This window comes from Nasonia vitripennis, chromosome 5 (genome assembly GCF_009193385.2).
Source record: "Nasonia vitripennis strain AsymCx chromosome 5, Nvit_psr_1.1, whole genome shotgun sequence".
NCBI lineage: Eukaryota > Metazoa > Arthropoda > Insecta > Hymenoptera > Pteromalidae > Nasonia > Nasonia vitripennis.
Window position 1 is genome coordinate 4,481,833 of NC_045761.1, and position 22,809 is coordinate 4,504,641.

The following is a 22,809-nucleotide window of genomic DNA, read 5'->3' on the forward strand; positions in this document are numbered from 1 at the left end:
TAACGAATTCGCGCTCTGAGAAATAATTCGAGAGCGCTATACGCATGTCGAAGAGAATTCCAATCGCCGATCTACACGAGGGCTTGGCATTGCTGGAAGCGCATCTTGGCCGTGGTTGCGATTCCGCCCTGGCATCGCCGAGATAGCTGCTGTCCGCTGAAAACGCGGCTCGATTAGATTCCACCGGGCTGATTTACGCGCCTGTGTGTGTGTGTATAGTCGCGCGTTGGCTAATAATCGGAAGCCGGGCTGCGTGTGGTCCTTGAAAATGAAATTTTTCTTTGGTCGGCTTTAATACGTGCGCAAATTTTGACTCGACCGGGCAGTTCTCATATCGCGAGCGGTAATTAGTTTGCCAACTGCAACTGCGGCGCGTTTTAAAAGGCAGCTCGCGTGTTTTCCCACGCGGTGCATCTCGAGAGAGGTCCTTAGCCGTACACAGAGCGTATCGCTCGCGAGAGTTATTACTCCCACTACTGAGAACAGCTGATCGCGCTCGCGCTTGCGTGAGAGAGGGAACATCCTACTGCGGCAGCCTTGCCTCTCTCTCTCTCTCTCTCTCTCTCTCTCTCTCTCTCTCTCTCTCTCTCTCTCTCTCTCTCTCTGTTTTTCTCTTTCTCTCGCTGAGCGCTGGTACTCACGCTTTTTACGAGGCGAGCGAAAGGTATACATATACTGACTGCGGTGACTGAGTATATATAGATATGTATATAGCTTGCGCGATCGACAGCTACCGCGCGATGATTAGCAGCAAACGGGAGCATATGTATCGTCGATGCGACGACGCAGCCTTTACCGATACACGGCCGATTACGTCTGTACAAAGCGCTAACGACCTGTTATTACACACTTTTTTACATCGTTTACGACTGTCTCGAAGTCGTTAGCAGTCGTTGATCTCTTTTTTATACCTTCGTTAATCGCCGTTGCGAGATTGTGAATCTTCCCGCGAACGAAGAAGCTTGTATTACGTAGAGCGAATGTATCGCATATATATAGCGCTCATTCATAAATCGTTGTAAATGAAAGAGCGCAAGCAGAGAGCGTTACAGTGAGTTAGCCCGGCAAACGGGGCGATTCCGTCATTAAGAGCCTTCATAAAGTCGTCCCGAGAGCTATGATTTGGATACATAGCGGCTACCGGAAGAACGAGCGCACCTGGAACGTATCACTTATATCGGCGTCGGTGTGGTGGGCACTTTTAACGCCTGGTCGCGTGAGCGTTCTAGGAGCTTTTTTTTAAAGAGGCCGTTATTACGGATTACCCAAATTGCCTGCTCTTCAAGAAGGGGCATTGTGAGCTACGGGGGCTTTTGGGTATGCAGGCTTAATACACTGGCATTATAGGTACTTTGCTTTTGAGCTCCGACCGGGATAGAAGGCTGTTTATGTAATGCTTCTGTGTTCCGTACGGTCGGAATATTAGTGTGGATCTTTTGGAATGAATTCTGGCCGGTTTGTGCTAGATTTTGCAGTTTTAGTAGAGCATGGATTTTCGAAAAAAAGTGTAATCTCGATTGTGATGGTATACGACAAAAAAAAACGACTACAAAAGCTGTGGGCAATTGCGAGTGACGATGCATGATTTTTCATCAATATGAACTAGGTTTTTCTGTAAAGATAATTCCCGTAAAGCATAATATACAACGAGACCTTTTTCAGAACGTTTATAAAGTTCGCGTATACAACACATCCGACCACGGAATATAATGAAGGCGTTCGCCCGACCTACATTGGGCAACATCCACAGATGGTCTGCATTATGCAACAGTCACGTAAGCGAGGGTATACGAATGAAAATACAACTATGATTATTTTATTAAAAAATATATATATTCATACAAAATCACAAAGTCACATTTATTTTACAACCAGAAAAGTATATGCGCAAGAAAGCAAGATCTTGCGAAATTGTTGATCTTACAAATCTACGTGGTATATAAAAAAATATCAAAGTCTTACTCGAATCCTTGATCTCCTCGTCTATAAATACAATTAAATAATTTGCATGAACGTATGAGATTAAAAAATTATGGATATACGTTTAACGTATTTCCTAGCAGTCCCTGATCCCAGGTTCATTGACCAAACGAAGCTTGATATATTACCTTAATCTATTCCGTATAAAAATAAAGTGTGCTGGTAGTTGTACAATTCATAAAAATTGTACACTTCAACAATTTATACTTGTACTTATCAAATCCCCAAAAACGACTCGATAAGCTTTAACAATCGTGCTGTTGAATTCTAGTGTGTATGATAAATTCAGCCGATGCCGAATGAACACTGAGCTTGATGGTTGAGAAATAATTTCAAAACCACACATACGAGCTTACAATTTGTCTATCATGAGATGTCAATTCTTTTTTTCAAACGTCTCGACATGTACAGGTGAACCGATGAATAAGATACATCGCACCGTCAGAAATAAAATTAATCGGCGCATATAACACACCTTAGTGCAAAATGAATACGAGAGTGAAAATAGTCGCAGCTTCGTCATTAGTACACGACGTAATCAAAATCTATCCGTTACACATCGAGGTAAGATAGTAGTCAATAATATACACAGCATCTGGAAAGCAGACAAGTCCTCAGACGTATTGTGCTTACCTTTTAATGCTCCAAGATTGCGACTCTCCGTCCGCTGGCAAATCCATACTATTGCTGAATATCGAGAGGCAGAGACGTTTTCAATCCAATCGAGTGTTTGACAGAAGCAATTATCAGCAGACGAATTTGCAAATGAAACTCTCAAGCACGAAAAAAGATCTCATCCAACGCGAGAAGTGAATCTCGTCCGGAGAGAAGTGAAGAGACTAAAAAATTCACTCGTTCAGACATCAGAGGGATTCGCACAAAGCCAACAAAGAGCCGCAGCGTCGGCTTGAAAGCTCACGTGGAGTAAGTTCACTTTCATCGTCTCCGGAACCGACGATCCCCGACGAGTGGCAGCAGCTTAGTGGAAGGGCACACCGTACTGGGGCTGGGGTGCCGGTGGCGCGACGGACGGTCCGAAGTATCCACCCCCGTTGTTATTGCCCGAGTCGATAGAGTTCGAGCCGTACTGGTAATTGTTGTAGCCGGCGTTGTTGAAGCCCGAGTTGCCCTGGTAGTTGTTGTAGCCGCCTTGGTTGCCTGCAAATTCAATCGGATACATTAAACCTAACTCAAACGTAATTTTTTCTCCAGATCAATCGAACTAATCGTACCTCCATTGTTGTAGCCGCTGTCGATGCTGTTGCTGCCGGCGTAGTCATATCCACCGTTGTTGTTGTTGTTGTTAGCGTTGTTGTTGTATCCCTGGTTACCAGTGTTGTACTGGTCGGGATACTGAGCTTCTCCCTCGTACCTGACGTCCGCGTGGAAACCGGTGCGCCAATCGGCGGTGTAGGTAACGATCTGGGTACGACCGTCGGGCAGCTGGACGCGGTACTCGCCTCGTACCGTCTCACCGTCGCTAGTCTCCCTGCGGCCGAAATCGTTGCCCGAGGCCGCATCCTTGACCGCGTAACCGAACTCGTACGACTTGGGCTTCAACAAAGAGTACATAATTGTTATAGATCGTTGTACGAATACAATACCCGAGACAATTAATGGAGCGAGTAATAAATCGCGGAGGTGGTCATTAATAAATCATAAAATTATTTCCCCTCCTCCTCACGATTCAGCCTACTACTTAGAGCGGAAAGCACGCCGAGAGAGAGAGAGAGAGAGAGAGAGAGAGAGAGAGAGAGAGAGAGAGAGAGAGAGCGCGACAGAGGCAAAATAAACGACCTCATGAAAAATGCATTCGACCGCGCAGGAGGATAGAAGAATACAAATGTTACGCCAGTTTAACTTTCCGCCAAACGGGAATCCGCCATGAATCATCGGGGATTCGTAATTCGCTCTCTCCCTCGAATTTCAGATCGGGCTGGCGTAAGTCGACGATATACAAAACAAAGCTAATCGCGCAGGCGGATAAGTTTCGTATACACTTATAGCTTTTATGATACACATCTGACTATGAGCTCGTATCGCGCATTATCAGAGTTGCGAAAGGCCGAGAGACAACCTACGAAATTTTCGAGTCACGAGCTCGCGATTTGCGCTGCAGAGCCACACAGACACATACAGGCTTATAATAATAACGATGTAATGACGCCAAAGGCTGATGCAGCGATCGTGTGCAACGAGCGCGTTATTAAGATGAAAAGGAGAGCTATGCCAGCTCTTTTGTTCGCTCCATTTTAATCTCGTGACACTAATACGTGTGTGTGTGCGTGCGTGTAAGTATACTCCATTGCGTGTACAAGCGCAAGCGTGTGTGTGTAGCTGTCGAAATGCGGTGTGGGAAGGCTGTATAGGTGCATGTATACATATGGCGATCGTAAAAGTCGCTCGAGGATATTGCGGCTTCTCCGAGTGCAGTAATTACAGCTGCTCGCGCTTCTTTACGGATGTAAGCTTGACGTCGTGATGTAATAGCCTGGCGCGGCGTATTTTTGACGCCCGATTAAATAATCCAACACTGGTTGCTCAAAATACAGAATTCCAGCGTTTATAATAAAATCTTCTTAATCATTACAGCGAAGCGAAGTGATTGAAACATCCACTTTTAAAGCGTCTGGAGAGCAAAGTGGAACACGACAACGTATAGTGCTCGCAACGTTGTACATACTTCAGATGGGCTTTCGGTAACGAATGTGTTTTCTCAGCAGTACGAGGTGATTCGAGAATATAGTACACTCCGCGAATAGCTTTCTGCGGTTAGCTTTACGATCAACCTTGAGGCTTTTCATGATATGAATTTTATTCCGCGCACACAATGACGTCATCGCTCGGCGAATTATTGTAAAATATTAACTAAATAACGAGATTGGCCGTTGGAATATTTACTGCTTGTACGCGGCGGACGATGCCGGGGATTAATTTTTTACTCGATTTCGAGGCAGCGGACAGGGAAACTAATTCATGAAAGATATAAAGTGTATAGCGATATAGACCGCGGAGAGATGAGTCGGCAATAATCCCGCTTACTGTAATGCGATTGTTTTTTCTATCTCTCTCTCCGCCAATTCGAATCAGCCTTGAGGCTCGATGCTCGTACCCTCGTTTCTTTTTGCACATTAATCCCCGATTTGGATCGATTTTTCCGTGTTAACCGCCAACCATATCTTCTCAATCATTCAGTTCGCGGTTCGCGTACAAAGAGAGCTTGCAAATTAATTTTCAGTATCGAATCGCACGCTCGCGTCAGTCCAAAGTTCGAATGAAATGAGGGGCGAAATTAGCGCAAATTTTCAATTCATCGAAAGTTTGCTGCAGCGCGCGAACCGCAATCGCTAATCCCAAAGACACACATTCGAGTTTAATTTGCGAGCTTTATAGCAGAAGCCCAGCGGCGGGAAACTTTGAAAAAAAGCCGCAGCAGGTACTGAGCACACTCGTGATAAGCCTCAAGGGGGTTTAATCGCAAAACTTTCGGCCCCGAAAGGTAATTAAAATCTTTGTTCCTCGGTCGACGAAGCTCATAAAGTAGTTTACAATCCTTAAGGGTAACGAGCTCGAGCGCGCTATCGCACGCGAAAGAGAAAACCAGGAATCGTTTTTTTCGTTTGTTTATTTAATCAGCTCGCGAACAAAAAGAGTACTGCGCCGATTGTAAAGAGCGAGTGCGGGAGTCATATCCGCGATTGCTGGCAAAACTCCAAGATAATAAGCCCGAATGGGAGACAGAGAGAGAGAGAGAGAAAGAACGGGTCAACAATGCAGTTCCGAATGGGTTAATACGACCACAGAAACGCCTCGGCGCGTCCGCGAGAAAAAGTGTGAAGAGCCAGGCCGCAAATGCGGGTGCTTCCCATGATGCACAAGCTATGTACGCGCGCGACGCGAATCTTAATGACGCGACTCGTTGCTCAAGAATATTTCCCCCGTGGAAAACCTCTCTCGTCCTTTCCACGATCCCGCTCGCTTTATATTTCTCCTCTCCTGCGAGATAGTGTCGACACCGTTATTATAATACATCCATCTCCCGATCTCCCGACAAAACTACGCTCCCACTATAAAAATCACATAAGCACACGGACAGAGAGCGAGAGATAGAGATAGAGAAAAAGGGCCCAACTGCAGCAAACTTCATCTCTCCTTTACGAGTATACTTGTTAAACCGAGGCGAGCTTTCAATCTGCCGCGTAAATATCCGGCTCTTGTGTGTGTGTGCGCTGCAGTAGCGCTGGAGAGGCGGCCAATAAAGTTTTACGGCTTTTGCCTCACTCCTATGCACTGGCGTCGTTGTCGAGATCGCCCCCCGTGCTTAGCATCGTAAAGCGATGCAACGCTGCGCCCGCGCGCGACCATAAAGCGGCGACGTCGTCGTTCGGCCGCGCGTGAGGGATGGACGAAATCAAGAGCATTAGTAGAGCTCTCGAGTAGAAGAGAGAAAGTTGTTTTGTCTCCGTACGAGATCTATCTCTCGGATACACTGCGCAATAGCTCTTTGATACGAGAAGCGGGCTGGATGTGTATACGCGATCGTCGAGAAGGCTAATGGTGAGAAGATGGAAAGTGTATTATATTGTGTGTGCACACATTGCGCGACGTTGCTCCGGATTACGGCGGAGATTACGAAAACGTTGAGGTAATAACCTAACGAGCCGCGATATAAGAGCGCGAGAGTTAAGAACGAGTCGTCGAAAGGATAATCGATGGAAATCCAAAGCCGTTGCAAGCTCGCTCTCGCTTTATCGTAATGCTCGCGAGATAATGGCAAGCTCAAACAGCGCACTCCGCATCTCTGCGCAGAGCACAATGGCGCGCGAATGCGTCGAAGAATGCAAGTGTAAACATCGTTAATCCCGCAGCTGCTGCCGCTGCTGCTGCTTCCTTCGCCGAGACTCGCTCGCTCGCAATTTGATTGCTCGACTCTCGAGGTGGAACTTGCGCGCCCTCGGGAGGTAGCGAGAGAGAAGCTCGACGCGCGTAATTAAAGCGAAGCCAAGGCAGAGATCTAATCTTGCGAATTTAAATCACTCGAATGTGCGCTATGTATGCTCATCTCTTTTCGCGATGATTCTCCGAGAGTCTTTGTGATTCAGCTGTTGTGTGCGATGTGATAAACTACGTCGGTGGACAAGAAAAAAAATCTCGTATATTTATACGCGACCGCGAAACCTTGAAAGCGACAAAGAAAGCTCTAAACAAACGAAATATCGGACAACAGCGTGCGGCCTCGCGCATACGATTATTCCACTTTTGCGTCCCTCTCTCTCGAATACTCCCGGAAGAAATATCCAGCATACGTGCACGCATACTCGGGTTACGCAAGTTGCATTATAAATACGCGGGAATTTGAATTCTCTCGAGAGATAGAGAGGAATTAGGGAGTATAGAGGGAGAGTCGCGCTCGCGTCGTCGTATAGTCGGGAAAATTGCGAGGAGTTAATTGTCTTTCTCTCTGGGAGGAGCCGCGGCGTTAATCGAGCTCCGCTAAGCGCGCCCGCGCAGCCAGCGAATGTAATTGCTCTTTTACGACGATTGATGTACCGCCGCCTGAATCCCGTCGTCGTCTCGCGCATATAATTAGTTTAACCGCGCGTGTGCAGCGTCCGTTCGCTTTTGATACTGTAAGCGCCGAAAGTAGTTCACACCCGGAGAAATCCGAATTACTCGAGGACCGCAGAGTCATGTATATAATGTATAGCAGCAGAGGAGGCAGTTGAAAATTCCGTCAGCTGGAGGTTGTTTCGCGCGCTATAAATTCCTCCCTCTCTCTCTCTCTCTCTCTCTCTCTCTCTCTCTCCCTTTCTCTCTCTCTCTCTCGGCTCATCAGGCATGCATGTATCCTCATCGATTTTCGATGCCTCCGTACTCCCGAGTAAATATACGAAAATCATCTCTCTCGCGCGTGCCGTCCAAATATTTAACCAGGATACACACTACGCGGTCACCGGACGCAATTACACATACAGCCTAACACCTACCTGGTTATCGATGTAATCCTGATGCTCGTCGTGGCCGCCACCGCCGTGATGTCCTCCGCCGATGTCACCACCCCCCAGAGGTGCTCCGTAGCTGTTCGTCACGCCAGCTGAGTTGTACGGCTGCGGTTGCTGTTGCTGGTAGCCTTGGTTCCCTTGAGGTCCAGCGTAGTTCCCGGGTACGCCGTACTGGTTGTTCAAGACCGGCGGCTCACACCTCACCAGACTGACGCACAGCGCCGCGGCCACGATCATCTATAAGTCAGGACGGACGTGTATGCCGGGCATTGATTAAAACGGACTCGATTCCCCAAGTGAACTGCTGCTGCTGTCTCTTTTGAGGCGGTAACGAAGCGATTATCGCGTTAATTTACGGGCCTCTTCAAGAGCCGCTGTAACGACGACTTTACAGCGCGTTTAGCTCTTATGGTCGCTGTGTAATCGCTCGCGAAGACGAGTGATATCATTGTTACGAGATGACGTGCGCGTATATTGCGGTGGACTTGTGATTTACGGCGTCGTCACTCGTTGCGTCAGTGCGGTCTGCATAGCTAGCCGCTGATGCGCCAAATATGGAGATCCGAATTTTTTCCCCTCATCCCGCGTGAGCTCTACACTCGAGAGCGAGCCGAAACTCGCTGCCTCGGAATGACTTGAAAAATTCTCCATCGGGACTTTATTAATTCCACGGTGGAATGCAAAAAATTCACATAGAAGCAGACTTTTCACCCTGGCAACTCGCCATCCTGCCGAGAGGGCGGCCTTTAATTAACATTTTTATGAAATACCAGTAGTGCGCAGCGGAAACGAGCTTATTTAGAGATTGCATCACTGGACCAGAGAGTCGAGAGATTAGGCCCATAGAGGCTTTCTCTATGAGGAAACGAATAATCCGGAGCAGTTAAAATTTTCAAGCCCATTTGGAGCCCATCCATCTCCCGAGATATTTGCACGTCTTTGCAGTGTGCGCCGTTGCGGCACGTGAGCCGTTTCAATGAATAAGAACGAAAAAGTGCCGCAGCTCGCTCGGCTAATTAGAAAATAAATTGTACCTTATGAGGCGCTCTCCGCACCAGAGGCGCGCGCTGATATAGTCCCTCTCTCTCTCTAGCGCTGCACCGTGTGGTTAGCTAAATAATAGACTCGGCGTTCGCCCACTCTGCAGCGTATACATTGTGTCGTGTTAACGAATGCGCGCAGGAGCGAGTGTAAGAGGATCTCTGGAAACGGCTATGGGGAATACGAGTAAAACGCGCGGAAACATCGCATGTGGGAAGCTCGACTTTTTAACCTCGGCTCACAATGACACCTGACGAGCGCTCGGCTCTTCTTTAGGCTTGCGCAATTGCTTTCTTCGATTGTGCGCGCTGATTCTAATTGGCAGGAGTGAGAAGAGCTGCTCGCGTTTTTCACAATATATTGAGGAAGCATTGATATTCGTTGTTCGTTATTGGTAGCGAGCGAGATCTTCTCACGTTTTTCAAATTTTCATCCTCTCAAAGTAAAAGGTATCCACGTACTGGTGGTAATGTAGCTGCGCTTCCTCATTAAAGTCAAGCGAAGATTTCTCCTCGACAGCCGCACACGATGAATATCGGATCGATGGAGCAGACACGGCGAATCAAAATCCGTGATAAAAGCTGTCGAGAGACATCACGTATTAGCGCACGGGCGAGCGACTAGAACGCGCGCGTCAGCGGTCCTCTCTCTCTCTCTCTCTCTCTCTCTCTCTCTCTCTCTCTCTCTCTCTCTCTCTCTCTCTCTATCTCTCTGCTACTATCCCCTCGACTCCCGGACAAACGTACTCGAGGATAATTTTCCATTCATCCGGGATGCGCGGGAGCTTGATAGATATATATAGAGACGCAGACGTTTATAACGCGATTGCGATGAACTGACGTTCGATCGATAAGCTGCCGCACGGATTGGCAGCTCGTCCCTGCTAAATCGACTTAACGAGCAGCTTACTGCGCTCACACACACACACACTGGCTCGTCTTTCTAGCTATAGCCACCCCTACCCCTTTCCTTATAATGCGGCATTTGCAGCAACGCAGTTCCCGGTAGCCCCTTTATCTACCGAACCCTGTGTTCTCTTCATATGCGGCCTTGTGTATACACGTTAAAGGGGGATCGTGCGCAAAGTCGCCGATCATACGGTGATTCGTACCGGTCTTTCGGCACGAGTGGATTAGTTAGTCGATCGAGAGTTATCGCGCTATTCCGGGCGAGATGAGCTTTTACGACGCTATATCTATATTCCGAGTTGATGAGCGCGGAAGAATCGCGTTTCATTTCGCTTGTAAATACTGCGCGCTACTGCTGTTACGCAACGGTGTATAATACCCGTGCTCACAATCCCGCGTGTGCGAACGTAACACAGACTTAATTTATTAGGGTAAAAATCGTGGATGCCCCAGAAACGCCGATATTAAACGCTGCATGACGATTGTGTTTCGTTGTTTCAGCTTTTGATTATAGCCTTTGACTCGCAACGGTATATATAATGGCTTTATAGCGCTTGCGTAACTTGCGCGATTCGAAAAATTCATTTAAAAAAGTGTTCTCGATTTTTATAGAGTATACGTCGTGTTGTTCCTCGTGGATTCGCACACACCCCCGCCCCCGTCTTCCCAACCCTCTCGCGACGCGCAATCTCCAACTGTCGCTATTCCGCCCTCGCGGCGCAAAAGGATCGATGGAGCGTAAATCGTACGCGCAATCGAACGACGGATATTGAAAACAGTGTCTATCTGGAGTTAGACCGAGTCGCTCTTACCGTCCTTCTCTCGCCTGTATTTCATCGTCTGCGTGTGTTTGTGTATAGCGAAACTTCGCCGAACTGTATAACATGCGCAAAGAGCGGAAGAGACAGAGAGAGAGAGAGAGAGAGAGAGAGAGAGAGAGAGAGACGCGTATCGGAATTGCTGCTTAACCCGTCACCTTTTTTCCACCCCATCGGCACGTTTGATGAACGCGTGGGATGACTCGAGCGTCAAAGCTGGCGCGGCGGGAAAAAAATTTTTTAGAGGATAGACCGTTTGTTTGGCTGCTCTGATAACAGCTTGACCGTGAATTCCGACTGACAGGCAGCTCTCCCGATGCTTGATGAACGCGACGACTATATGTATATACCCGGGCTTTGCTCGGCTCGACAGAGTTGTAGCTTTGAAGTTAGCTCGCGGCTCAATTTCGGCGCGGATACGGCCAGAGGAGCGATATTATACTGAGCACGATTTTTCTACGAGGGGATTTCGAATTATGTGAGCGTGCTTCGTGCTTTCTTTTGTTATATTAGTTAACATTAATTCGGAATTGAACGAAATGCATACAGCGAATTTCGGTTGCGTAATTGATTTCTCGTTAATTAGTGGTTAACTTCGCTCTGCTCATGTGTTGATCGGTATATTATACGTGATTTAATTCGACGAAGTTAAACACGCAGGAATGAACTGCATTAATTAAAAATGTTATTAAAATGACTGAGGGTCGTTTGTCGAAGCCGTCGAAATTTTATACGCGTATGCATGTATATCAATTATTAATTACATGATTGCGGATATTATAAAAACGAATCGTGCATTCCAATTGTACATTTAATTGAATATGCTACAAAATCGTTAATTAATAAGAAATACTGAATCTCACTCGTCGTAAATCACAATAAAACTTCACGTCCATGGCAGAACAACAGATATACGATTGCACTAGTATTTTGTCTATTGTATACCTGATGTTTACGTCGATAACCAAACGAAATCGAAAAGCAAACCGTTAGATCCACAGCAGCAGCAATAGCACATCATCAGACTCGTCTTCCTCGTCTTACTCGCGTATACAGCACACTCGCGAAAGAAGAAGCGAAATTGCAAAACCGCGAATCTTATCTACCGGCGCACAGAGAGACGTTGCAGCAGCAACAGCTCTAACTCTTTTTATGTGTATGTGTACTATTTACCTTCCGCACAACGGTATCCATGTCTTGTAAGCTTGTCGAACTGTCTCGACTGGTCAGGGCGAAACGTTAAAGTGCGGAGGTGCCTGGGGCGCCGGTAGGCTTATATATGCGCGCCTGCTCTGCTCCTCACTTCCTGTGCGCTCTGTAGAGCGTAAGCGCAACGCCGAGCTGCGGAGAGGAGGGCATATCGGCGGAGGACGAATCTGGAGCCGAGGCTGCTATAGGTCGCCCGGGAGAGAGGGAGTAAGCTAAGATTCCCTGAGCTCCTGGTAAGTGCTAACTTTCGTCACCTTCTCGAACTCTGATGATGCCTTTTTTTTTCTCTCTCTCTCTCTCGCTTCTCAGCTCTCCTTCGAGTTTTTTCCTTTTTTTGGACCTCGACAGGCCGCGTTGCGAAAGCTTTTCCTCTCTGTCCGTCTCTCGTATTCACGCTGCAGTCTAGTAGATGTATTACGAGGATGAGTTGTTTACTGCCTACAAGCCATACGCCGGCGAAGAAATGGTTTCTGTTGTCTCATGCAAACGAAGGATCTCCGACGTTTTTTGGAAAACTTATCACTCGGAGCTATGGGGTATCTGGTTCACCAGCTCGTGTGTGTGTGTGTGTGTGTGTGTGTGTGTGTGTGTGTGAACAATGCGATGAGTAATGAAGCTCATCTTTTTGAAAAATGCGATGCTTAAAGGCAACATGCACGATCACGCGGTGAAACGCAATATTCTCGCGCGCAAAAATGCGTTGCTCAAGTTTTGCCGCAAAGTTATAAAACTGGCCGAGAGGAGCTGGAAATTAAACGTGGATCCTTCACGAAAATTACAGCTCTTCTTGTTTCTTGTAAATACATTACGCTGCAGATAAAATTGTTACAGAAGATGCTACGGGGGAGATCGTTACGGATTCCACTCGCTTCCATGTCACTTTCGTTTACAAGACGCTTCTTCCTGCGATTCATTAGAAGCGCGAGTATACAGCGTTTCTTCTCCGCGAGGAAGTTTTATACGTGCGAATTTCTTATTTAACCGAAAATTTAGAGCTCATGTGCTCTCATTGTTGCAGTCGGAGTACTTCGAGCTGTGTTGGGTAAGTGGATAAGGGCCGGATGTGGTGAGACCTGTGCACGGTATATCATTCCATTACAACAAAGTTTAACAAGGATGTAACATCGTCTGTAAACCGCAGGTAAAAGTGGAGCAGTTCAGGATCGACGTACTTGGAGAAAAAAAAGCGAAAAGCTTAATGTAAACAGTGAATTGAAGATCACCGATGAATAATTCAACGTCGAGAGTTCAGGAGTCCCACACTGAATGGTTAACCGAGAAAAATCGCCGGAAAAAATTGGGACTCGTTATACCCATCCGCGTTCAGCCAAATACGGTTTTCAGCACGTCTGTCATCTACCCCCTCCCCCCTTCTCTCTATACATACATGTACACGGGATGGTAATAGTGACTTTCTTCGAAACAGCTCCCCAATACTAATTGAAATCTCAGCTTTGATTAGCCTCAGCGCGGAAAACAAATTTTACCAACTACGTGACACTCATCCTAATGACGCTTTTGAATACAGTCAAACATGCTGTAACGTAAATTACCGCTGGTATAACGCTCCCGAAAGTTTAATCGTTGTTATCGTCGCTCCGCTATTTTACGTACACGTATAGAGCTTCCAAACTCGACTTATTGTTTTCGAGTGCACTCGCAATAATAGCTTCCACGCACAGAAGTTATACGGTATAATATTTGCTCGCAACTCCGCGAGCTGTACCTCGAATCTTTCGCGATCTCCCCGGCATGAAAATTAACCGTCGAACGCGTCTATTCCATCCGAAGTAGCGCAAAGAGTCTGAAAAAAAGAGCCGCATGCGAAACGAATCGGACCGAGAAATTCGCGCTCCTCGAGAGAGAGAGAGAGAGAGAGAGAGAGAGAGAGAGAGAGAGAGAGAGAGAGACGCATCCATTTTCACCGGTTGCCATACGTACCTATACAGCTATAGGCGCGTGTGCGCACGGGCATGTGTGGCAACCGCGAGCAGAGTTCGAATTCACGTCTGGCGAAGAAGCGCCGCCGAATCGACGGGGCACAAAAAAAATAGAGGAGGAAAAGCAGCAGGCCGTCTCTGTTGCACTCGCTGAGCCGTTTCCGGACGCGCGAATATGCGTCGTATACAGGTATATAGAAGCCACAGAGCGTCTGACTCTCCGAACCATATGATTTTCCACGGGGGAAGCCAGCCGCAGGATTAGAGAAAGCAGAAGCGCGCTCGCTGTTACTTCATCTCGTGGGATAATCCATAGTGTGCATGTGTCTGTGTGCGCGCGTCCGCGCGCCGCTGCTCCGCTTTATCCGAGAGAGAGAGACGACTAATTAGGTAATTGAGACTTCGTTAAAGCGAGCGCGGGCGTCTTTGTGTAGTATCCAGCTCCTCTTCTTCTTCGTCTTCGAGACGATGAGCAGTTGCCGAAATGCGTTCGCATTCTTCGGATGCTCCGCTTGTTCTGTAATCGATGCCATGGAGAGACAGGCATTTGTAACGTTTAGGAGTTCGTTTGTTGATGAGGATTTTTTTTTTTGCAGTAGGTCTTGCGTCGGATGAAGCGAACGTTGGGAAATATGAGTCGTCGGAATCTGGAGCAAGGATGATTTCTAGACAGTTATTGACTGTGCGCTATTCGTTATTCGGCTGTTTCGTCGTTTTATTTCAAACCGAATGGGAAGTGAGCTGATGAGAAATTTTTGTAGAGCGTGAAATATTGGATTTCCTGAAGAAAAAAAATTCGAAATCAAAGGATACGTTTTAACGACGCAACTTCGTCGACAAATTTTTAATTAACCCATTAAAATTAAATATTTCATTAGTTTACTCGGGCAAATAATACATCGGACGAGTTCGGAGAGCATACATATTTTAATTAGATCGCACCGTTAACTTTTACGGTATAAAGTTCGCAATTAAAAATTCATAATTTCACCCGATCAATATTGAATATGCATATAAATATTATAACATATGAATATTATAACATAGTTTTTCAAACGTAGGAAGTAATCAACGAGCAACTCTTTTTTATTTAAATTTTATTTCACGCACAGTTCATAGTACGCGTCGAGAATACGCCCCGACGCGGTGCTTAATTCTTCATGGGAATATCGTTCAAGCATCTACATATACACATTCTAAAAAAAAATTACAACCAAGTCCAGTCGCTTGTATACGTTTCGCGCACAAGGTACATTTCCGCTCTCGCTACGCATGGAATACCTTCGTTTCTTCATTTTCGCGAATATTTTGAAAACGTCGAAACACACAAACGCAAAAACGAAACGTAATATGGTATTCAAGAGAGATATGCTCTGCGGAATTCTGCATTACACGCATTTCTTCTGGACTGATGAAATTCGCCCGAAAATGTCCACGCTTCTGGCAACAAATGCTTCGGGATATGCGTTGCATTCTCGAAAATGGTATTTTGATTCTGCATCACGTCTCCCTTTTCTCCAAAGAATTGGCTTCCACGTGAATATCTCCTTTCGAATGTTTTCAAAAAAAAAAAAAAGTTTACCATTATATTATATTTGATACGCAAACTTTTTTATGCACGGCATTCAATGCCGCTGTCTTGGTTGCACCGAGCAAACTTTTTTATGAGCAAAATTTTATGACATTTTTTGGCGAACATGATTGCGCGTGGAACATTTGAGAGATTTGAGTTTGCAGGGCAAAGAATAATAAGTTTCACAACTTCGTTTTTGTTACGAGAGGAGAAACTTGTGCAAGCAAACTTTTCAGAAGAGAATATTAAAGTTGTATTCATTCTTTCTGGCCTTTATTTGTAAATTCAGCGTCGAACAGATAAGTTTTCAATACGCTGTCTGGCAGTAGCGCACAGCCATACACGCGCGCAGGTGCCGCGATTGCTTATGCGAAAAAAAAAGTATTTTCAGGGCAAGATTGCTCAAAATGAAGAGTTGCTTTAACAATATGCGGTTGTCTCATGAATATTAATTTCGATCTCATAAGCAGAGGCACGAGTTTCGCTTGTATGGCAGTGTTATACGATTATTTCTTAATCATACATTTCTTGTACTTTATTATTATTTCGGATATCATGTTACTTTTTGCCATAATTTAAGCCAATAATCAGAGTGTTTATTACCTCGAGTCATCCGCAAACATCCATCAAAGACACAATACCGCCATGTACTTCAAAATAATGCAAGGCCATTCCGTGGAGTCGAGCTATTATTGTACGCCCCTATTCTCTGGCAATTAGGAAATCCTATCATTTTCTTGAATGATGTATATAATTTTAATTGAGTCAAACGAGCCTCGCGCGCCAAGTACAACCTTCACGTGTCAGCCGCGAAGATGATTTGAAATTCCAATTCGGGAAGGTACCGGAACGACCCCGATCCGTTTTCTGTTTCTTTATTTCGCGATTGCATGACACGATAATACTCCCGTAAACAATGACCTATACGAACGCATTGTCCTGGATCGATAGAAAAAAACGCGGATTAAACTGGGCGGATGAATATTGTTTATCTGGAAAATTCGTCGCAGTGGGATTTTGTCCGAGCGTGCGAAACGAGTGACATTTATGAAATTATAAGCGATTTTCTCGGAATAACGCAGAGCGCCATCATCAATGATTCCGAGGTAAGCCGTGCGCCCATCAATCAATAAACATCAATTTTTCATTCGAAAGCGGTCTGATTTCGCGTATTTTCCTATACCTGCGCGCGATTCATCAAAATTTGATGTTTGATCGTCAGCGATGAATCGAGAGTTGATCGAACGAATAATCGTTATTTAACTCTGCCACAACCTCGAATAACGTCAATTACCGAATGTTCAAAAAGTGCCAGCTGCCACATACGTTTCACCGAAGAGGCTCGTAATATTTCAATTACGCCAAGAGTCGCATAATAACTCAGCCCTCTGTGCGCACAGAGAGATCCGCCAAAAAGATTCTGCGCAACAGCCAAGGTCCGCGACGATCATCAGATCGCGAAACAGCTGGAAGCCTTGACTCAGAAAGAAAAAGAAAGAAAAGAAGAGCAGCGGCGCGATAGCCGTCAAAACGCTCGAGACCCACCTCACACGAAGCCATAAGCTAATCAGAGAGAGAGAGAGAGAGAGAGAGAGAGAGAGAGAGAGAGAGAGAGAGAGAGAAAGAGAGAGCCGGTATACCTAACAACAACTAATGCTCACCACCGCACACGGAGAGTCTGGTACAACTACAGTATACAAGACTACTCGGTGTATACCGGGAGAGAAATGGCTGTCGTAACAGGCGCGCGTAATGTAATCTCTTTATAAAAGGACTCCCCGTAGGTGTTCTCCGCTCGCAGCTCTTCCTCTCCTCGTTCTCGCTGCTTCTTTTTTACGAAACAGCTTTGAGCAACGCACAACGCGCGCGCGGTAATTATCAAGCAAATAGAGTCAAATTTAAATGAGATCGTATCTCCAGGCCCGGCGCGCGTAAAACTCGAGCAGCTCACGTACTCGCGAGCGCGAGAGAGTGTAAGTGTATATTGTATAGTCTCCTTACGCACTCGACGCTGCTGCGCGCATGAAGTAAGCGCGTCTTAATTAGACAAAAGGCTTTCACTTTTTTGGAAGGCTTGCCGCGCGCGCGTCGATGCGGATGTGCCGCGCACGAGATGACGCGTCGGCGGACACACTCGTGAAGCACGAACGTGAACATTTTTTCACGTACCCATGGCGGCCGGAGAAAAGGAGAGAGATTTTACGGCTGAGATATAGGTAGACTGCTGGGTCGACGCCTCGCACGAGCTGATGGAAATGTAAAATAGGACGACGTTTTCGAATCTGTTTATTTATTAAAATAAAATACAAAAAGTTGCGTACAAAAAGTAAAAAACACTTACGAAACCTAAGGAAAAAAGAAGAAAACAATAGTTATTTACAAAAACTTAAAACTCAAGAGTGTACAACAGCTCGAAGCGGCTCCTCGCAAGTCAATAAGACCATTACGCGTCACGCCTCTAAGTTGATCCATAGCCGAAGCACAAAGACGCCTTGGTGTGCGCAGCTTTCGAAGCTTGTTTTTCTCTCCCTCCCTTCCAGCTGGGCGTTCGAGCGAGAATCTCAGCTGGCGCGAGAGAGCGGCACTGCACTCGGGCGCGCAAAATCCGAAATCCGCCCCGGCAAAACTGGCCAGCCAGCCGCGTGCCTTACGTAAGTTGCCGTCAATTAAAACTTTGCCAGGTAGAGCTTCGCTAGCTAGCGCCCCTCCCGACACTTTACAAATCGCGGAAGTTTTGCCGGCGGCAACGAGAGAGAGAGGGAGAGGGTGAGCAAAAGCTTAGCAGCAGCAGCAGCCGGGGACACGTCTACTTAACTAACAATAATTAACTTGGACGCTTAAGCTTTAATTAATCTTTCCTGCGACTCATAGATAACGTCAATTACAGGATAGCCCGGGCGCTTAGCGTCGATCGTGATTAAATTGTTTCCTGCTTACTTACGCGCCAGTCCGACGCGCTTCTAAACTCCTGGACTTTTGTCAACTTCGCGCGAGCGAGTATGTGTGTGTGGGGGGAGGGAGGGGGGGGGGGGACGATGATACGGGTTAATCGAGCGTTCCCAATCTTGTTCCATCTCGCTTCATCCGTACAAATCGAGACGCAAAGATGATCGTCTGGCCGAGAGGGACGGGAAATTGGACGTAAAGAGATGCAGCTCTCCGACTTCGTGACTGAGATAACGTCCGCGCTATCTTCTCACGCCGCCGCGCGTCTATGCTTGTATACTCAGGCCGATTATGAAAGGCAGGACGCTTTGTGTTTTTGCCGCGAGATCGGCGTCCCGACTACACACGATATGTGTGTTGTTCTGATGTCGCGCGCTTATGTCAGAGCAGCTTTGACGCCTGATGAGCATTTGATATCACGTTCTCCGACTGCCTCGAGTCTACACGATTTTAACGACTTTTTAACTAGCGCGTATGTATAATACGTATACGTTTGGCAATGTTCGCGTTTGTCCGCTAGCTGTATTATTATTATTACTATTCAACTTCCGAAAAGTATAACGCATTCAGTGCGAAATATTTCACAATATACCGAAAAACGTAAAAAGCCCGGCGCTCGCGTTAATTAAAGCCGACGGCGTTGATCACTCGTCGCCCTAATTACTTTTCGTAGCGGATAACGGTTGGGAGGGAAAAAATTTTAATTAGTCAAATCCAATATTAATCATCGTCAAAACTTAATCCCACAGCGTAAAAGGGTCCACTCTCCCTCTCTGCGGGTGAGATTTTCGCGTCCTTTCCCTCGAGCTCCACATACGCTAGTCCCTTATACCCGCGTATCAGATAATCTCGCGCGGCTATACGGCATCAGCCTCCGCCGCTCTCGTTCTAGGATATAGCCCAGGTTGGCGCGCGCGCGCGCGTGCTCGTTACACGTAGAAAATGAATTTGCCCGGCGCATAACGGCCGATCGTGCATCGCCTTGGAAATTGCAGCTGCCCTTAGCCTGCGCAGCGCGACTCTGTCTTATCCGCGCGTGAAATATACCGAGGCGTCAGTCGGGAAGACGCTTTTCGAATTTCAGCGAATATATACCTTCGTCTTACCCTATATGGGATGGATACACCGGGTGATCGGGAACTGACGAATGAAGCCTCATTCCCGATGCGGGACGCGAGCGCCGAGAGAGAAACGGATGCGTCGAATTCCTTGTTTTTTTTCGAATCTATGACTGCTTAACTTTCTCGGTGTTCGAGTTATTCAATAAGCGTCGTCGCAGCTGGATTTTTGCCTAATTTTATAAATACACGTTACGCGACGCTGCTCTCCCATAAGATTGAAAACGCCAGATCCCGTGAGAATTCTTGTTTCTCATTTGCTGTGCTAATCAGTCTAAAACTGCAATCATGAAGTTCATCTCCCCCACACACACACACACACACACACACACACGTGTATACACATTCAGCGTCTTCTGTGCTTCTTTTTACGTAACGCTCGCGAGCGCGTCTCCTCCATTCGGCGATGTCGAAATATCACCGCTGCCGCTCGCGCGCGTATCTCCTTCCGCGTCTTCTTATTGCCGCATACACACAGAGCGCGCACTTTTTGTGGGATAAGTTCTCGCGCGCGCGAGCAAAACCGTAATACGTTGTTAATTACTCGAGTCGCCGGGTTGCGAAAAATCGACGCGTTCGCGTGTGTACACGCGATGATTGATCGCCCGCGTAGACTGTAAATCGTACACACACGCACACACACATACACACACACACACACACATACATGACGAGAACTCGATGAAAAGTGCGATTTTTCGCTCAATTCACTGACGCTTCTGATGAGACTCCTCGTCGTCGCTTCTGGCGTAGCTGATGTCCGCGTGATAGCCGGTATCGTCGGCGTAGTACTCGACCCGCTGCACTCGGCCGTCTGGCAGCAGCACATGGTAGCGTCCGTTGGTCTCCCCCGGCACGCGGTGACTCTCCTCGTGTCCGAAGTCACTGCCCGCCCCGTGATCGATTACCCTGTAGCCGAACTCGTACCTGCTGTCCTGTGTGCGGCGAGAGGGGCATTCGTTAATTGTTGTATGCTGCTATGTGTGTGAGTGGTATGTATATATGGGAGCTTTTAAGGCTGGGAGAGGGGGAGGAAAGTTAAGCGGCGATTAGAAGTTCGGGGATTAGCGCGACGCGCCGTCCGGATGATGGATGCGACGAGAGAGGATATGCTGATGCGTATGGATTGGCCCGTGTTATCAGTGCTGAGGCATACGCGAGGCTGATGCTTTGTTCGATGGGGAGTGATTTGCCCGGCTCCGAAATCAATATCCTAGCCTCGTCTGCGCGTCGTTGTTGTTAACGCGATCGCGAGATTCTATATATTCGGATTTGATTGTCCGTCCAATTGGCGTGTAAAGAAAGTGCGAAAGTTTTGACACGCGATTCGACACGCCGGAATGAAGATGCTTTTAATGCTAATACATTTTTAAGCCAGTGCGCGTGCGTCTGAGAATTTAAAATTTCCGCCTTTCTCTCTCAATTTTGAAACTTTCATATTGACCGTTTCGAAGTTGAGAAGATCGCGCTATTTTCGTTGGTCCCGCGCGCGGTGCTGAAAAACTTTTTATGGAAAAGTTCGCCGGGCAGCGTCACTTTTCCTCTTTTTATTAGCTGTAAAAATTAAGTTCGTCCGCGACCTTTTTTTGCGAGTCACCGGCGCATCTGTCCGAAAAATTGCTTCGTAAAAAGAGGAACTTCGAGCGCATCAGCTCTGCGCGAGACGGGGAGACAGGAACTCGGGGATAAAACGAAGGAAGAATCATAAGCAAACATGGAACCTCCGATATCGCGTCGTCCTTGAAACGGTCGAACGTCTCCCCGGCATTGCTGTCGTACTCCTCGTAATTGGAAGACGCCTCTGCCTTAGGAGCAACTTCCACCTCCTCGTCCTCGTCGGCGACGGAGTTGACGTCGAAGCTCTGCGAGGGATCCACGGCACCTTCTTCGACGATTCTGTGGAACAGCGCGTAGCCTTCGTTCATCACCTCGTCGTTGATGACCTTCGTCGTCAGCGGAGTCAGAACCGACTGGTCCGTCAATTTCTCGCTCGACGAAGTTTCCTCGGCTGTGGGGCAAGGACGGGAGAGAGATGGTCTTTCATTAGTCTCGTTATTGTTTTCGGAGCTGAATAGCGATTTTTCGAGGATGTATTCCATCCCATTGTGCTGTTCTCGGTCTATTTCAGCCATTGAAAAGCCTCGATCGATGCGTCATTTTACCTATGTCCTTCGCGTCCTTCTGGAAGCCGAAGCTCCTGGGACTCATCGGTTCTCTGTTCTTCAGCAGGAAGTTGGCCAGCGCGAAAGCCCGTCCGCGCTCCTGCTGTCCTGCTCGTACGAACGGCGCGGGCAGTTGAGACGTCTCCCCGTAGACGATCTTGGGCGGCAGGAAAGCTCTGGAGTTCTTCGCGTCGGGAACCAGCGACTCCTCGTTCAGGCCGTTGATCTGGCCGGGAAGGAAGCTGCCCTGCGCCCTCTTCTCGTTCAACGCGTTCACGTCCCTGAGGCAAAAAGAAAAACAGCGTGATTTTGTTTATCGAGGCAAACTCCGGTAGAATAAAGAGCCTCTATAAAGCTCCGAAAGCGCTCACCGAACGATCATCGTCCTGTAGGAATCCCTGGCGCCTCGGGCCCGCCTGAGCTGCTTGTAGTGCAGGTCACGCTTGGCGGCCGCAGTGTTGGTGGACTGCTGGTGGGCCACCGCCGGCGACCTCGGCAACCTCGGCTTGTAATCAACGGCCGGCTGCTCTTCCTGCTGAGCAATTAGCGACGAGTCGATCGTCAATCCCCGGCCGGACTGCGCCAGTTTTTCCACGATCGAGGCTTCATTAACGGACCGCTGCTTAGAAACACGGCTAACGACGAGTGGCGGCAGCAAGACCAGCAGGAGCGCCAGGTAAGGCAGCGAGTGGCCCTTAGTCTGCGTCGTAATAAGCATTGTTATTTTTTGATTAATTTCGCGCGCGAATATCGATCGCAGCGCGAGACACGGAGGAGGGAAGCGTAATTATGCAGTAATGAGAGTTTTTCGATCGAAGGAGTATGTGCGCTCGCGGATAATGAGAAGGGAAAAAATCAGCGTTCGAGAGTCGTGCGTTTACACGAGCCATTAGAGCGGAGAGTCGAGCGAGAGAATTTGAGGACAATCGATTTATCGCGGACTGCGTTGAACAAACACTGGGTTCATAACGAACGCGTCTGCGGCGCTTGGTAAAAATAAATAAACGAGGTAGAGGCAGGGACAGCTGTAATTGGTAGCGCACGCTCGTATTGCGCAAAATCGTCACTGCTACGAGGGACGAAGAACGAAACTGTCCATCCTCGGCTTCGCT

General features: G+C 47.4%; 2 protein-coding genes across 2 annotated transcripts; both read right to left on the reverse strand.

The window, feature by feature from the left end:
* Positions 1-1,811: 1,811 nt before the first annotated feature.
* On the reverse strand, positions 1,812-11,997 carry CPR23 (cuticular protein RR-2 family member 23). Its single transcript, NM_001167843.1, has 4 exons — positions 11,923-11,997; positions 7,968-8,219; positions 3,213-3,534; positions 1,812-3,138 (listed from the first exon to the last, which is right to left on the reverse strand). Exons 1-4 carry the CDS (start codon positions 11,941-11,943, stop codon positions 2,960-2,962), a joined length of 774 nt encoding a protein of 257 aa, NP_001161315.1. The 5' UTR covers positions 11,944-11,997; the 3' UTR covers positions 1,812-2,959.
* A 5,685-nt stretch (positions 11,998-17,682) lies between these two features.
* Positions 17,683-22,415, reverse strand: LOC103316597. Its single transcript, XM_031931872.1, has 4 exons — positions 22,069-22,415; positions 21,698-21,978; positions 21,257-21,543; positions 17,683-20,470 (listed from the first exon to the last, which is right to left on the reverse strand). Exons 1-4 carry the CDS (start codon positions 22,413-22,415, stop codon positions 20,243-20,245), a joined length of 1,143 nt encoding a protein of 380 aa, XP_031787732.1. The 3' UTR covers positions 17,683-20,242.
* Between the last annotated feature and the right edge of the window lie 394 nt (positions 22,416-22,809).

What these genes read in the sequence shown, in the direction of transcription:
- CPR23 (NM_001167843.1), bottom strand. Translation starts at nt 11,943, where the DNA reads ATGGATACCGTTGTGCGGAAG. An exon ending in TGGATACCGTTGTGCGGAAG is followed by an intron (nt 8,220 to 11,922) that starts GTAAATAGTACA and finishes CCTGACTTATAG; the next exon opens with ATGATCGTGGCCGCGGCGCT. An exon ending in AGGATTACATCGATAACCAG is followed by an intron (nt 3,535 to 7,967) that starts GTAGGTGTTAGG and finishes TCTTTGTTGAAG; the next exon opens with CCCAAGTCGTACGAGTTCGG.
- LOC103316597 (XM_031931872.1), bottom strand. Translation starts at nt 22,415, where the DNA reads ATGCTTATTACGACGCAGACTAAGGGCCACTCGCTGCCTTACCTGGCG. An exon ending in TACAGGACGATGATCGTTCG is followed by an intron (nt 21,979 to 22,068) that starts GTGAGCGCTTTC and finishes TTTTTGCCTCAG; the next exon opens with GGACGTGAACGCGTTGAACG. An exon ending in AGGACGACGCGATATCGGAG is followed by an intron (nt 20,471 to 21,256) that starts GTTCCATGTTTG and finishes CGCCGCACACAG; the next exon opens with GACAGCAGGTACGAGTTCGG.